Source organism: Macrobrachium nipponense, chromosome 36 (assembly GCF_015104395.2).
Source record: "Macrobrachium nipponense isolate FS-2020 chromosome 36, ASM1510439v2, whole genome shotgun sequence".
Lineage (NCBI taxonomy): Eukaryota > Metazoa > Arthropoda > Malacostraca > Decapoda > Palaemonidae > Macrobrachium > Macrobrachium nipponense.
Window position 1 is genome coordinate 49,854,393 of NC_087220.1, and position 16,624 is coordinate 49,871,016.

Sequence of the window (16,624 nt, forward strand, 5' to 3'; positions counted from 1 at the left end):
AGACTAGAATAGGCAGAAGAGGGCTTCGAATCTTGGTCTTGAGTTCCACTTCCGACAGGACGGCCGATACCCGGTCTTCTTCTTCCGTCTGGTTCGTTGTCTTCTTCAAAAAGACCATAAATTCTTGAAGTTGATGTTTAAAGGAACCCAAAGCAGAATCCTCTAGCAAGGGTTTGGCCTTCGCATCATCCTTAGGCGAAGACGAAGTCGTGGCTGTCGTACGGCTCTTCTTTGAAAACGAACGACTGGGAGTCGAAACAACACAAGACGTATGAGGCGAACGAGTTGAAGCAGCTCGAGACATATGAGGCGTACGAGTCGAAGCGGCTCGAGGCGAATAAGTCGAAGCAGATCGAGGTGAATGAGGCGGACGAGTCGAAACAGGTCGGAACGAATGAGGCAAACGAGTCGAAATTCCTATCGACACACAACCAGGGTTGCCATTTTGAGGAATTTTGTCTATAAGTGTGGCTTTCTGGTGACATCTGCCAACTCCTCGTGGATTTTCCGACCACAGGCTATGGCACTGAATAATGAAATTCTTCATTTGCCTTTATGTAGAAAAAATGGTACCACTGCACACAACGAATCCAATGATGCGAGTCAGTCTCACAAGTGTGCGAACGTAACGCACCTGAACGTCTGACTCCGTCCGAAGATACGCTATCCGAAGAGGACTAACAATCCTCCCCGAAAATCTGGACCGGAGTCGTGGCTATCGTACGGTTCTTCTTCGAAAACGAACGACTGGGAGTCAAAACCACACAAGACGTATGAGGCGAAAAAGGTCAAAGCAGTTCGAGCCGAATGAGGCGAATGAGTCGAAACTCCTACCGATACACGAGGCGAGTCAGACTCGCAAGCGCGCGAGCGCTGTAACGCACGTGAGCGTATGAGTCGAAGCAGCTCGAGGTGAACGAGTCGAAACAGCTCGAGACGAATGAGGCGAACGAGTCAGAACTCCTACTGATACACAACGAGGTGAGTCAGACTCCCAAGATAGCAAGCGCTGTAACGCACGTGAGCGTATGAGTCGAAGCAGCTCAAGGCGAAAGAGGTGAACGAGTGGAAACAGCTCCAGACGAATGAGGTGAATGAGTCAAAACTCCTACAGATACACAACGAGGCGAGTCAGACTCGCAAGCGTGCGAGCACTCTTAACAGGCGGCGACGTCCCTCTCGTACGCTGGGCATGTCTCTTCAAAGGACGCGACACTAAATCACTCCACACTTTTTGCCTCGACACAGGCAACTGCACTTCCGAGTCAGACGACAACTGCGCGTCACTGATATCTACGCCTCTCCAGTGGCGTTTTCTGGGCACTCGCGAGTCGACTACGTCGACGGAGTCGGCGACTGACCGTGGGCAAACTCCCCCAGTCTCCCTTCGACTTCCGGTATGTCTTCTCCCGGGAGCTGGGGAGTATGACAGTGACCTTCATCTAGGAGAACAAGGGGAACAGACAGCCGCCTCCTCGGACACGACACCGACACTTGGCCTAACACTGGCCTTATCGCTTGACTCTTTACGAATGCACCTCTAACATGGAAATGGTGTTGGGATCGGAAACATGGGATACCTGGTCTGGAGTAATTGGTACTGATGTTGGAAGACTATCAAAAAGTGAAATATTAGATGAAAGTGGAAAGATAGTGACGGTTTGCTCGCCTCTAAAGGCACGGAAGTTGTCTCTACTTTAGTTTTACTACACGCTCTAAACGCTGTTTCCTTCTCCTATCTTTGTCCATTTTATCCAAATGGGCTTGAAAAGTCTTCCAACCTTGTTCATCTAAACTACAGCACTCATCACAAGTTAATTCTTTGCTACAGCACTGACCCCTACATTAACACATTTTGGAATGCGGATCGTAACATAGTTTAGCTAATCTACATTTGCAGCCACTGCTGCAAAACCTAACTGAAGAAGAACTAGCATCAGAAATCTTTGTACTTTTTAATAACTAGGCAGCTAACTGATGAAGCAAAAAAAGCATACCAAGAAATTGTACATCACCAAAAAGAAAAAATCCACAATGGTGACGAAAGTCGACTGCACAACAAACCACCGGTGTTACACCGTGGCCGGCAGAAAACGAATTGAAGTCTTAAGCTCAGCAGTACCAGGTATTCCCAAAAGTGGGCGGGATCTGTATCACCTACACAGACAATGGCAGTGCTGCTACCGCCGCCAGGAATTTGAATTTTCGACTGCCAGGTAGAAAGCGTACAGCTAGTGTAATTGTTTGGTAAGTCACTTATGCGAAACTATTTAATTAAAACTCCTTCAATTTCTCTCAGTTCCACACTGGACGAGTGGGTTGGTACTCAACTACCAGTCTGGTAGCACGAGTTTGCTCATGCCTGGTGCCAGTGTGGAATCAAGAGGAATTTTTTTCTGGTGATTAGAAATTCATTTCGCGATATAATGTGGTTTGGATCCCACAATAAGCCGTAGGCCCTGCTGCTAAGTAACCAATTGGTTCCTAGCCACATAAAAATATCTAATCCTTTGGGCCAGCCATAGGAGAGCTGTTAATCAGCTCAGTGGTCTGTTTAAACTAAGATATACTTAACTTCAATTTCTCTCAGCAGAACCCCAGACAATTCAATGAGAACAGCAGTCAACTGATAGCATTTGCAAAAGTGTGCCAAGATCCATAGGTACGAGACAACTAAGTCTTGTTTCCTTTATCTCCCACATCTTTTCAGAAATTCTTTCACAGTTACAACAAAAATGATATTGTCATGTTACAATAAAGTTTTATACATACTTACCTGACAGATATATACTTAGCTATAGACTCCGTCGAGGCTCCGACAGAATTTCAAATTTCGCGGCACACGCTACAGGTAGGTCAGGTGATCTACCGCCCTGCCCTGGGTGGCAGGACTAGGAACCATCCCCGTTTTCTAATCAGAATTCTTCTCTTCCACCTGTCTCCTGCGGGGAGGCTGGGTGGGCTATTAATCGTATTATACTGTCAGGTAAGTATGTATAAAACTTTATTGTAACATGACAATATCATTTTTATACATTCAACTTCCCTGCCAGATATATACTTAGCTGATTTAGCACCCATTGGTGGTGGGTAAGAGACAGCTAACTACTGAAATAGACAGGTAAACAACATATGTTGTAGGTATTTATAAACCTTGGTTCCTACCTTATTAGGCTGAAGACTTCGCGGCTACTGCCTTGGAGTCTGCTTAGCCTCAAGAGCCTCAGCGAGATAATGATCTATGGCTAAGAGTTCTTGTGGGTCTGCCAATGGGGTCTTATCCACTTACTCGGCAGAGCCTAAAGGCCTTTGTCATTGGGTGCTATTCCACTAACATGACAATACACCTTGTTCAAGGAGCACAAAACCGATCCCGATCACCTGATCCTAACATCCATGTTTTAGTTCTAAGATTGTAAGGAGTTATCCCCGAACTCCTCACAAAACAACCAAAAAACTCGAAACATTAATTAAAAAACCTTTCATTACAAAATATACAAAAAAAATTTTGTACTCCCCTACTAGTCATACATACCCTTGATCCCCTACCAGCAATGACACTCTGCTCCCGTGCGACAGTAGTGAGCTTGCTACTAGAAAAACCAAGCACATATCTGACAAGAGGGTTTATGTACGATAAAAACACAAAATTAAGGATCATCTTTGCTCACAGACCCAGTATTGTATCTGCTGATACAAAAGGACCTAGCGAGAAGCACTTCTCATAGGTCACTCTCACGTCCTTCAGATAATGAGATGCAAACACACCTGAATTGCACCTCCAATATGTAGTCTCAATGATATTCTTCAGAGACATATTCTTTTGGAACGCCAAAGACGTTGCTACTGCTCTTACTTCATGCGTCTTTGACCTTTAGAAGACCGAAGGATTCCTCCGAGCAGTTCTTGTGAGCGTCCGTAATAACGCTTCTCACAAAGAAAGCCAAGGCGTTCTTGGACATGAGTCGTTTGGGGTTCTTCACTGCACACCAAAGACCTTGTTGACAAGCTCCCATCTGTCTCTTCCTCTCTAAATAGTATTTAAGAGCTCTCACTGGACAAGAGATCTCTCTATATCTCTGCCTACCAGGTTAGATAGGCCTTTTACCTCAAAACTTCTGGGCCAAGGTTTTGATGGGGTTTTCGTTCTTTGCCAGAAACATTGTCTGGAAAGAACAGATGGCAGCATCTCCTTTTGAACCCCACCGTGGAATCCAGAGCGTGTAATTCGCTCGTCCTCTTGGCTGTAGCGAGAGCCACCAGGAACAAGCATTTCCTAGTGACGTCGCGGAAAGGACGCCAGATGTAAAGTCGAATTTGTCCGATGAAAGGAAACATTTCAGGACCACGTCTAGATTCCAACTAGGTGTTCTAGGAGTAGCTGCTTTCGAAGTCTCAAAAGATCTAATTAGATCGTGTAGATCTTTGTCGTTAGCAATGTCCAGGCCTCGATTCCTGAAAACTGAAGACAGCATGCTTCGGTATCCTTTTATTGTCGAGACAGATAGGTGTATTTACCTTTCTCAGAAAGAGGAGGAAATCGGCAATATTCACTATAGAGGTACTGGAAGGAGGACAGCTTCTGACCCTTACACCACCTCCTAAAGACTTCCCACTTCGACTGGTATACTCTTCTCGTCGAAGCTCTGCGGGCTCTAGCGATAGAGCCCGCAGCCTCGCGAGAAAAGCCTCTCGCTCTGACAAGTCTTTCGATAGTCGAAAGGCAGTCAGAGCGAGACCTGGGAGGTTGTGATGAAACCTCTCGAAGTGGGGTTGTCTGAGTAGATCGTGTCTGTTTGGAAGCGATCTGGGGAAGTCCACTATCCACTCCAGTACCTCCGTGAACCATTCCTGGGCTGGCCAAAATGGGGCTAGAGTATCAACTTCGTGCTCTTTCGAAGCTACGAACTTCCTGAGCACTTCCCCAGGATTTTGAACGGGGGAAAGGCGTAAGCGTCCACACCCGACCAATCCATGAGAAAACGCGTCTATTGCGAAGGCTCTCGATCTTCTACTAGAGAGCAAAAGGTCTCTATTCTTTTGGAGAGGAACGTCGCAAACAGGTCTATGTGAGGTCTCCCCCACAGGGACCAAAGACTTCGACACACTTTCCTTCGTGAAGAGTCCATTCTGTGGGAAGGACCTGGTTTCCTCCTGCTGCTCAGTCTGTCCGCTCTCACATTCTTGATCCCTTGAACAAACCTTGTGAGGAGAGTTATGCCTCTTCTTCCGTCCAGGTTAACAGGTGTCTTGTCAACTGATAGAGGGAGAAAGAGTGCGTGCCTCCTTGCTTGCGTATGTAAGCCAGAGCCGTGGTGTTGTCTGAGTTTATCTGTATCACCCCGTCTCTGACTATCTCTTCAAAGAACTTTAAGGCTAGGTGTATGGCCACAAGTTGCTGCCCTTGCATTGTGTGCCAGGACACCTGTTCCTTTGTCCAGGTGCCTGACACCTCCCTTGCTCCCAGCGTCGCTCCCCACCCCTCCCGACTCCGAAGCGTCGGTAACAACACTTGGTCTGGGTTCTGCAGAGCAAGCGATAAGCCTTCGTTCTTTTGAAGCTGAGGATCCACCACCTCAGATGATCTTTTACTTCTTGTGGAAGTTGGAAGATGTCCGAGAGTTGACCCGTCTTCCAACTCCACACCTCTTTGAGGAAAAACTGAAGAGGGCGAAGGTGAAGTCTCCCTAGCGAGAAGAACTTTTCCAATGAGGACAGGGTCCCTAAAAGGCTCAGGTAATCCCTCGCTGAGCTGTTCTTTCTCTCTAAGAAGCTCGAGATTCTCGCAAACCTCGAGCGATTCTTTCTCGCGCGGAATATACCCGAAACCCCGAGAATCCATCTGAATCCCCAGATAGACCAAGTTCTGGCTGGGGATCAGTTGTGACTTCTCGAGGTTGACGAGCAACCCTAGCGAATCTATCATGTTCCTGTTACTTCCAAGTCCTCCAAGCACTGACTCTTCGACTTGGCCCTGATCAGCCAGTCGTCCAAGTAAAGGAGATGTTTTATCCCCTCTAGGTGAAGCCATCTTGCTACATTCGCCATCAGGTTGGTGAATACTTGTGGGTGCTGATACACGACCGAAGCACAGAGCCCTGAATTGAAAGATCTTGTCTCCTATCACAAGCGAAGATATTTCTTTGACCGATGGTGAATGGGAACGTGGAAATAGGCGTCTTGCAGTCCAGAGAGACCATCCAATCTCCTGGACGAAGCGCCGACATTACAGAGGCGGACGTTTCCATACGAAACTTCTTTTTCTGTACGAAGCGATTCAGAGCGCTTACGTCCAGAACTGGCCTCCACCCCCCCGATGCCTTTGGTACTAGAAAAAGGCGATTGTAAAATCCCGGGGAGTGTGGATCCTGCACAAGTTCGATGGCCTCTTTTTCCCACATTTGCTCCACCATTTGAAGGAGAGTCTTTCGCATTAACGGGTCTCTGTACCCTCGCTGACAGTTCCCGAGGCGTAGATGTTAGGGGCGGGCTGTCGTCGAAGGGGGATTACATATCCCTTCTTCAGGACCGACACTGACCAAAGGTCGCTCCCCTTTGTGCCCATACTCCTGCAAAGTTCAGGAGTCTGGCGCCCACTGGTGCTTGGAGGAGCAACAAGTCATTTTGATTTCTTGAAGGGCCTAAATGAAGACCTTCCTCTCTTTTCAGAGCTCTTCTTTCTGGCAGGGGGACGAGCCGCTGCACCTCCACGAAAGGGCTGCTGAGTAGGACGAGATTCCTTCTTAACCGTCGACACTACCGGTCGTCCTTTCTTGGACGTTTGCGTAAGTAGGTCTTGTGTCGCCTTCTCAGTTAGTGAGCGAGATATATCCTTCACTAACTGAGAAGGAAACAGATGATCAGATAGAGTGGGGCGAACAGTAAGGCAGTCCTCTGGCTCGGAGAAACCCCTTTCGATAAAAGGGAACCATACACTGATCTCTTTTTCAGGAGACCAGGCACCAAAAAGGGAGCCACTTCACCCGAACCGTCCTGTACTGCCTTGTCCATGCAGGACAGGACGCTATGGAGAATTTCTGGGTTCTTCAGAAACTCCGGATCCTTAGATTTGTTGGCCAGAACTCCGAGTGACCAATCCAGAAAATTGAACACCTCTAAAGTGACAAAAAGTCCCTTTAGAAAGTGGTTCAACTCTGAAGTGCTCCACGTCGCTCTGACCGATCCTAAGGAGTGACGTCTAGAGGCTTCCACTAAACTGGAAAAGTCGGCATCTTGCAGAGGCGGGTGAGAGAAAGACCCATAGTCTCTCCTGTCCCATACCAAATACCTCTCTTCCCGTGCAATCTGGAAGGAGGCATGCAGAATACCGTCTTTCCTAACTCCTTCTTCTTGTCCATCCAAGAATCTAAAGAATGGAGTGCCTTCTTCATTGATATCGCAGGCTTCATTTTCAAAAAGGGCACCGACGAGAGCCGTAGCTGAGCTCGAAAATAGCGACGAGAGGAGGAGGACCAGCACGGACTAAGAGAATCTCCAAAACTCTTGTAGTAGTAATGAGGCCAAGACTTTGTAACTAGAAATCCCTCATTAGCAGGAGTTCGTCGTCAGAAACAAAATCGTCTAACCTCGATCAGACGAAGGAGAAAGTTCACGTTTGGAGGGAGAGTCCTTCCAAGACCTCCTATGTTCTGAAGGAGAGGACTCCTATTTGGCGAAGAGTCATAACCTCCAGGAACGAGTCCCCGACTCTTGACTCCTGGCTCTGACTCTTGCCCTCCTGACTCCTGCCTCCTGACTCCTGACTCCTGCCTACTCCGGACTCCTGCCTCCTGACTCCGGACTCCTGGGCTCCTGCCTCCTGCTCCTGCCTCCTGACTCCTGCCTCTTGGCTCCTTGGCTCCTGCCTCTTGGCTCCTGCCTCCTGCCTCTTGCCTCCTGCTCTTGCCTCCTGGCTCTTGCCTCTTGCCTGGATGCCTCCACACTCTTGCTCTGGGCTCCTGCCTCCTGGTTGACTCCTCACTCCTGGCTCTTGGCTCCTGCCTCCTGGTGACTCCCTCACTCCTGGCCGGTGCCAGACGTCTGATTGTTTCATCCAGGTTCGTACCGGAAACCTCACCTCGAGTAGGAGTATCGATCCTGAGGTAGATACCTCCATACGTCTGGAGGATCTCTTAATAGGAAGGGAAGTGTCTTTCCTTCTAGGAGGCTCCTTTGACAGGACTCCTACAAACGACGAAATCTGTTCCTGCACTAGCCATCATGAACCTCTTAGTAGCCTCCTCTTTATCCTCTTCGGGAGGAGGGGAAAGGAGGAGGGGAGGAGTCCATGGCCTCCACCTCCTGCCTCCTTCTCACTCTGGTTGAAAGAATGGCTCTTCTTGCCTTCTTCACTCCCGATGGAGACTCCTCCAGGGTCAGGGAAGTTTTTCAGGGCTCGAGTCAATAGTCGGCGGCCCTCCAACTCCTCTTGAGAGGCCGAGATCGATCGGAATCTCTCCAATCACGTCTCGGTGATGAAGATCCCGACGACGAGAAACACTCACGTAGGACGCTTTTACAATAGCGGTCCTTGGCAGTCTGGGGTGTCACAGAAACCGCCGAAGGGAAAACACCTGGATCGGTGGGGATTCTCCACAACCTCCTTTCGGCTTTCGACATTCCTTCTCCTCTGGGCATGTGAGGCTTGGAAGAGGTCTAGACCTAGGAGCGTTGCTGAGCGGGAGGGCCGACCAGATGCCCCCTCCACTACACTGGGGACACTCATATCACTGTCCACTGACAATTCACTAGCCTTCCTTACCTTGTATGGCAGCCATTTTATTTTGTTTTCCATCAACTTGAAGGCTGCTTTTAGATCTGCAAGTTCTTTCGCTGGATCTACAGGTTCTGCAATAGGAGAAGGGGCTGCAATGGAAGGAGAAGTAGCAATACTTACCCTTGGGGGGGGAAGATCCCAAGCTTGGAATTAGTTCAGATCTAGAACTACTTAAACTTCTATGAGAAGCCTTCCTCACTCTTTCTCTTTTCTAACTTTTTTAAAATAATTAGTTAGATTCTTCCATTCGTTTCTCACTCAAGTTCTCACATTCCTTACAAGTATTAGTAAAAGAACATTCATACTCCCTGCACCTCTTGCATACCGTGTGAGGGTCTACCGAAGCTTTCGGCAACCTCACCTTACAGCCTACCATTCATTCACACAACGTCTCACAACCATACCAGAGTCAGACATATTTAAAGAAAAAAATCCAAATCAAGTCCACAAAACAGGCCCACAAAAGCTATGCCAATCCAACAATCCAGATACGTCACCAAAGTCGGTCAGAAGATCAATTGCCGGTGAAAAAAGAAAAACCAATCGAGAGAACCAACAACAATGTTGATGGTCCGGGCGACAGAAGAATTCTGATTAGAAAAACGGGGATGGTTCCTAGTCCTGCCACCCAGGGCAGGGCGGTAGATCACCTGACCTACCTGTAGCGTGTGCCGCGAAATTTGAAATTCTGTCGGAGACGACGGAGTCTATAGCTAAGTATATATCTGGCAGGGAAGTTGAATGTATAAAACAACAAAAATATTACTGTACTAAACAGTTTGGCCAGCATCATCACAAGAAATCAATAACAGAACTGAACTTACCATTTTCAAGCAAGGTTTGACCATTTGTGAAAGAACATCTGGTGGAGGAGTAAGAGCTCCCCTTTCTTCACCACTGGCCTGTTCTTTGGAGCCTTCCCCCACACCTCCAATAGCTTGTTGTGCAACTACTTCCATATCTGAAGCTGCTGCTCTGATACCGAGTATGGACAGTGTACCATCTGGACCCAATATAATAGATTCATTCTTTCCCTCGTCTTTGATCTCTGGCTGAAAAAAAAAATGTTTCAAGGTACTGTACCTACTTTACAACTACATTATTCCTCATATAGGTAGTAATGGATTTGTCCCTTTCCACAATTCTGCATCGAAAGCATAACTCCTGTATTTGTCCCTATAGCTCTTCTGTTTGGAGAGACACTGTATTTGTTAAAATTTTCAGGTTTATATAATTTCTTGGACCCAATTATGAAATGGCAATTCTAGGATCATTTTCTTTCGGTATCCATATTTTTTTTCTTTTGGAACTTTGATGTTCCTAGATTTCTTTATTGCCATGTCTATAAAACACAGTGGATAAGCTAGCTTTGTGAAAATGCTTCTTAGTAATTTATATCTAAATCCAATACTTGGGTTCACACCATAAAAGGTCTTAAAAATACATTAATATAAAAAGAAACTGGTGGATATATGAAATCCCATGTGTCCCCTTGCAGTGAACCCTATATTAGTTTCAAAACCTTCAGGTATTTTCTTACAAAAAAGATCTAGGAACAGGAGAGGTTCCTGAGTATGGAGTGCGTACATCTAAAAATTCTGGCAGTCTGATCAGAATGTATATCCAACAGTACAAACATGTCAGCCATTTAGATTATCTCCTCCACACACTTAAATTAAGCCCAAATAATAAATATATACTGATATATCCAGCCCATGGTCAGACTCCCTACATAATCATAACTGATTTAAAACAAAAATGGAACTTGAACCAAGAACTATCCACTAGATCCCAAAGTTACTGTTTCCTTATAGTATTTCAAATACATATATGAAGCACAAAATCAAAGCAGTGGTGAACTCTTCCAATGAAATTACCTGCAGGTAGATGCCCCTGGGCTAGAGGTTCTTTGCAGTGACTCAGGACAGACTTTAACTTTTCCAATCATTTGTTCCCCTTGGTTTCTTCACACCTTGCTGTTCAACTTCTTGAAGAACAAATTCTTTAAGCCAACCTTAGGAGTCTACAAGGGTGAATGATGTGGCCTGGTTAACCTACCTCATAACAACTCAAGCCTCACTTCAAACTAGCAACAGCAGGGAAGGCTTTTGTAATACGTACTACAGTTTGGAAAAATTTGACATATCTGAATCAGGTGAAAAAGAAAATGATCTAAATATAAACCATTGCTTAAAGAATAACAGATGGCAAAATTTTTTTTTAATTTTCACTGTTTCTATACATCATACTCACTCTGTGTGTCATCTTTGAATAATAATTAATAAATATCCAATGTTGTTAATGTAGAACTCAAAACTTTACCAGTAGTGGATGGTTAGTAGTTCTCCCAGCTGGAAAAAACTTGAAGGTGGTACCCTCGACAACGCTTAATCTATTATGTTTGGCTGTGGAAGTTCCAGTTACTGTGGATGACCTAGATGATGGTATAACTGTTTTAAGCGGAACAGAGTTTTGTGTATCTTCAGACTTTCCAACGAGGAGACTGGCTAGAATTGGCATCTGACTACGGGAAATAAAAGAGGGGATTCTTTCTGACAAGGAAGACACTGGTATGGACACAATTGGCCTTGCGGGGGATGTTAACGTCTCTGGCACTGCATCAGCGGGAGATAGCAACAAATGAGGGCTCCCTTTATTTTTCAATGGTGCAGTAGACGGTTTTACTATCACATTTGTAGCATTGGACGGAAGTTCCTGTGAGACAGGTGATTTAGCAACTGTTTGCAATGGAGGAGTCAGCACACAACTTGAAGACTTTGATGTTAGTTTCAATGACACAGATGATTTAGCAACTGTTTGCAAAGAAGGAGTTAGCACACAACTTGATGAATCTGACCGACGTCCCAGTGATACGGATGATGTAGACTTCTTGGTCTGAAGATTACTCCTCTTAGGAAATTTCCTCTTGAGTTTCTTTGGAGCATTAATATTAACACTGCCATCATCCAGACCTTCAACATTATCTGTAAGAATTATAACTTTACATGTATACAGAAATGTAATAAAATAGAATCATCTACAACTACATAGCCAGCCATTTCAAACTAAATCACCCAATGCCATTCTAAAAGAATGTTCATGACAACACAATAGCTAACATAAAAAATATCTCACCACATACCAGGTACAACCTGTCTCTTATCCAATTCTGGATCCTGCTGCTGGGACAGTCCTTTGATTTTGAATTTCTCAGCTAATCTAAATAGCAAAGAGATAGAATCCCTAGGTATTGTCACCTGTTGAAAATAAAATAAAAACAACATTCAAGTACGAGCAGCACGACAAAATACAATTTTTCTTAAATTCCACAAGCAGTTAACTAAAAGTTAACTCCCTGGACTGACATATATTGCATGCAGTTTTGTATAATCTTTACAAACTTTCCTTTATAAAGAATATTAAGAAAAGGAATCAATTGGTACCACACATTCAAATTCTGGCTAAACTTATCACATTCTTTTAAACATTGTTTCATAACTACTACACCATTTCTTGAGAGTAGCTGTCATTTCCATTCTCTCCAAATGGATGACATGTCTATTGAATAGGCAACCCCTATAAACCCCAAACTACTGATATATTAAGGGTTCAGTAGTATATTTATCAAAGGCCAACAAGTATTATTACCTCCTAATCTCTAATGATGTTTGTATGTATAGCTACACTGGTGAGGACCTGATCTAATTTCATAATGGAAAATGTTGATGGAGTTCTAAATCTTTATCTGGGTCTTAAAATGTGTTGCCAGGGTTGCTACTGCTTTCATTAAAAAAAATCATAATGAAATTAATCAAAAGCACTTCTAGCAGAAAGCAAATGTTCCCAAAAGAAGATGCTTCACATTCTACAAGCTAGAGCCCAACCTTGAATCAGGACTTTTAACTTTACTAACGATGGATGAAATAGATTGAATCCAAACTTCTGCATGAAAAAACATCATTAAATCTGAAATATTGTATTACAAATTTCTTACCTCACCACAGTACATGTATGACAGAAGCCATTCTAAAATTCCAACTGATATGTCATTAAAGATGATAACAGGTCGAGCATTGTCGCTGGGAGTCTTCTGGAATATATCCTCAAAGTAGTGACTGCATGCTGACAAAGTAAAAAAAAAAAATTTTTAATTCCCCTGGTTGGAAAAACCCCCAATAAAAGATTTTTTGGTTCCTCACAACCTGGCCTATCATGGCACAAAATCCAGAAAAAACAGAAAGGCCCCTGGCAAAAAAAATGGTTACAATAAAATCATTACAACCTTATCTGAAAGAAAAAAGATGGAGTATGATTAGGGCATCTGACACTGCAAATTTGGGCTCCAAGGGTTACTTTGAAACAACATTACTGATCATTAGCCAATCTATGGGGCCAACCTGGACAAATTTCTTTGGGGCTTCCAAAGGGGGGGTTACTTTTGGAACAACAAAACAATTACTTGAAAAATACATTAAGCCAATTTCTTACAAATTCCCTTTTAGACCTTCTTTTTTTGGTTAGCTGGGGCAACTATTCCCCCATAATATTTTCCCCCCAACCTTGGCCCCATTTTTAGGGGCTTTTTATAAGTTTCTTCTTATTACTACTACATACTACTGTGGCTCCACTGACCATTACTGCTCATGGTATGAGAGCAATGACAGAAAATATATAATTTTAAGATAATTTAATTTACATGCATGCACACAGCAGCTAAACTACACCTAAAATACTAAAGCACCTCACCTGATTACAATATTCTTGCAGGTATTGGCTGTATACACTCTGATAGTTCTTCCACTTCAGATTCACCTGCATTGCTTTCATCGTGGATTCAAGAGGTAACTGTGGCAAAAAAAAAAAAGAATCAAAGGACGTAACTGTGGCAAACACACATACATACATACACACACACACATAAAGGTTTTTTGAAATAAGCAACAAGTTATATACAACACTGTATGACAGTCATACTCATAAAGTAAATAATGTAATGTGTATGGTGCTTACATATTTACTCACAAAATCAAGATAAATTTACTATATTTTTAAACCAAATTACATTTTTTCAAGATAAATAATCCTGAAGTTCTTTATCTACTAGCATCTTTGGCGCTGGAAAGTTTGGTCACTGAATAACAATAAATCTCCTATTAAAGAGGCTAAAGTTTTCTCCTACCACTATTCTTCAGAGATACTAGAATTCCCATTGTTGCTGGTTTTCTAAGATGCAAATATAATTTTCTTTCATAAAAATGGGAGAAACTGAGAATTGGTAACTCCTTTAGTCACCACCTCGAAACATCAGCTTCCAGGTCATGTACATCACTAAGGGAAAGGTGATTTCAGTAACTTTCTAACCAGTTAAGTCCCACTTTTCGCACTCGCCTATTCATGGATTTTTCATTGGACCATATATACCTATTATTTGCAGAAAAATTACCTATTCGCAGTATGTTTCACTGGGAAATATTCACAAGTTACTGTATTTTCATATCATTTTCATGACTAAATGCAGTTTATGTGATAAAACTATTAAAATGATATTGTTATGATACAATAAAGTTTCATACATACTTACCTGGCAGATATATATATACTTAGCTATAGACTCCGTCGTCCCCGACAGAAATTCAAATTTCGCGGCACTCGCTACAGGTAGGTCAGGTGATCTACCGCCCTGCCCTGGGTGGCAGGACTAGGAACCATTCCCGTTTTCTATCAGATTTTCTCTCTTCCACCTGTCTCCTGCGGGGAGGCTGGGTGGGCCATTTATCGTATATATCTGCCAGGTAAGTATGTATGAAACCCTTTTATTGTATTTTATAACAATATCAAAATTTTTTTTCATACATTCAACTTCCTGTCAGATATATACTTAGCTGATTGCACCCTTTGGTGGAGGTAAGAGACAGGTAAAACTACTGAAATAGACAGGTAAATAACATATGTTGTAGGTATTTATAGACCTTTTGGTTCCTACCTGATTAGGCGGAAGACTTCGTGGCTACTGCCTAGGAGACTGCTTCGCCTCAAGAGCCTTAGCGAGATATTGATTGATCTGTGGCCAAGAGTTCTTGTGGGTCTGTCGATGGGGTCTTTTCCACTTACTCGGCAGAGCCTAACTGGCATTTGTCAATGGGTGCTAATCCACTAACATGACAACACACCTTATTTAAGGAGCACACAACTGATCCCAATCACCGATCCTAACACCTGTGTTAGTTCTAAGATTGTCAAGAGTTATCCCCCAAACTCCTCACAAACAACCAATAACTCGAATCACACAGTAAAGACGCACACATTAAAGTACAAAAATTTGTACCCCTCTACTAGTTAGATACAACCCGAGTTCCTTACTGAGCCAAAAAAAAAAAGTGACGGGCCCCTGTGCGACATCTAACACTCTTTCCAGCAGGAAGTCAAGAACATATCCAACAAGAGGTTACGCACGTATAATAAAATTAAGGATCGGTGCTTGCTCCAATACCCAGGACCGTATCCGCTGACACAAATGAACCTAGAGAAGAGCATTTCTCGTAAGTTACCCGAACATCTTTCAAGTAATGAGATGCAAAAACTGAATTGCATCTCCAACATGTCGCTTCCAAGATATCCTTCAGAGACATTTCTTTGGAAAGCAAGTGACGTCGCGACTGCTCTAACTTCGTGAGCTTTTACTCTCAAAAGTTTAAAGGAGTCATCTGGGCAGTTATTATGTGCCTCCGTTATAACGCTTCTAACAAAGAAGGCCAAGGCATTTTTCGACATAGGTCTTTTCGGGTCTTTTACAGAGCACCATAGACCTTGTTGAGAACCCCCCATCTGCTTCTTTCTATCTAGATAGAATTTTAGTGCTCTGACTGGGCAAAGGGACCTTTCTGCCTCCCTACCTACTAGGTTAGACAGGCCCTTTACTTTGAAGCTCCTGGGCCAGGGCTTTGAAGGATTTTCGTTCTTCGCTAGGAACAGAGTCTGAAACGAACAGATGGCTGAGTCTCCTTTAAAACCCACACAAGACTCTAGGGCGTGCAGTTCACTAATTCTTTTCGCCGTAGCGAGAGACAACAGAAACAAGCACTTTCTTGTAATGTCTCGAAAGGAGGCCCAGATTCCAGCTCGGAGCTCTTGGTTCTCTTGACTTTGACGTCTCGAATGACCGAATTAGATCGTGCAGATCCTTATTGTCAGCCAATTCTAGGCCTCTATACCTGAATACGGCTGAGAGCATACTTCTGTATCCCTTTATGGTTGACACAGAAAGATGAGATTTCTCTTTCAGGAAAAGAAGGAAATCGGCAATTTCGGTCACAGAGGTATTGGAGGAGGACAGCTTCTTCAACCTACACCATCTTCTGAACACCTCCCACTTCGATTGATATACTCGCATTGTAGAAGATCTGCGGGCTCTAGCGATTGCGCTTGCAGCCTTGCGAGAAAAGCCCCTCGCTCTGACGAGTCTTTCGATAGTCGAAAGGCAGTCAGAGCAAGAGCAGGGAGGTTTTGATGATACCTCTCAAAGTGGGGTTGTTTGAGCAGATCTGTCCTGTTTGGAAGAGATCTGGATAAGTCCACCGTCCACTCCATTACCTCTGTGAACCAATCTCGAGCTGGCCAAAATGGGGCCATCAGTGTCATTCTTGTCCCCTTTGAGGCCACAAACTTTCTGAACACTTCCCGCAGGATCTTGAATGGGGGAAAGGCGTACACATCTAGTCCCGACCAATCTAGGAGAAGGGCGTCTACTGCGAATGCTCTGAGGTCCTCTACCAACGAGCAAAAGATGCTTATACTTTTGGAGAGGAACGTGGCGAACAGGTCTATTTGAGGTCTCCCCCAAAGAGACCA

General features: G+C 44.2%; 1 protein-coding gene and 1 long non-coding RNA gene across 3 annotated transcripts in view; both read right to left on the reverse strand.

Annotated features, from left to right (window-relative positions):
* The window catches only part of LOC135203623 (uncharacterized), a 99,219-nt gene extending 86,320 nt beyond the window's left edge, over positions 1 to 12,899 (reverse strand). The window contains exons 1-4 of the mRNA XM_064233455.1: positions 12,771 to 12,899; positions 11,919 to 12,033; positions 11,099 to 11,760; positions 9,601 to 9,828 (exon numbers count right to left, since the gene is read on the reverse strand). Coding sequence (XP_064089525.1) covers positions 9,601 to 9,828; positions 11,099 to 11,760; positions 11,919 to 12,033; positions 12,771 to 12,785 — 1,020 coding nt within the window. The 5' untranslated portion in view covers positions 12,786 to 12,899. The remainder of the gene's footprint in view (positions 1 to 9,600; positions 9,829 to 11,098; positions 11,761 to 11,918; positions 12,034 to 12,770) is intronic.
* Positions 12,900 to 13,522: 623 nt separating this feature from the next.
* LOC135203629 (uncharacterized) overlaps positions 13,523 to 16,624 on the reverse strand; it is a 28,559-nt gene continuing 25,457 nt past the window's right edge. For both annotated transcript variants that reach the window (XR_010311977.1, XR_010311976.1), the window contains exon 3: positions 13,523 to 13,621. This is a non-coding gene — a long non-coding RNA (uncharacterized LOC135203629). The remainder of the gene's footprint in view (positions 13,622 to 16,624) is intronic.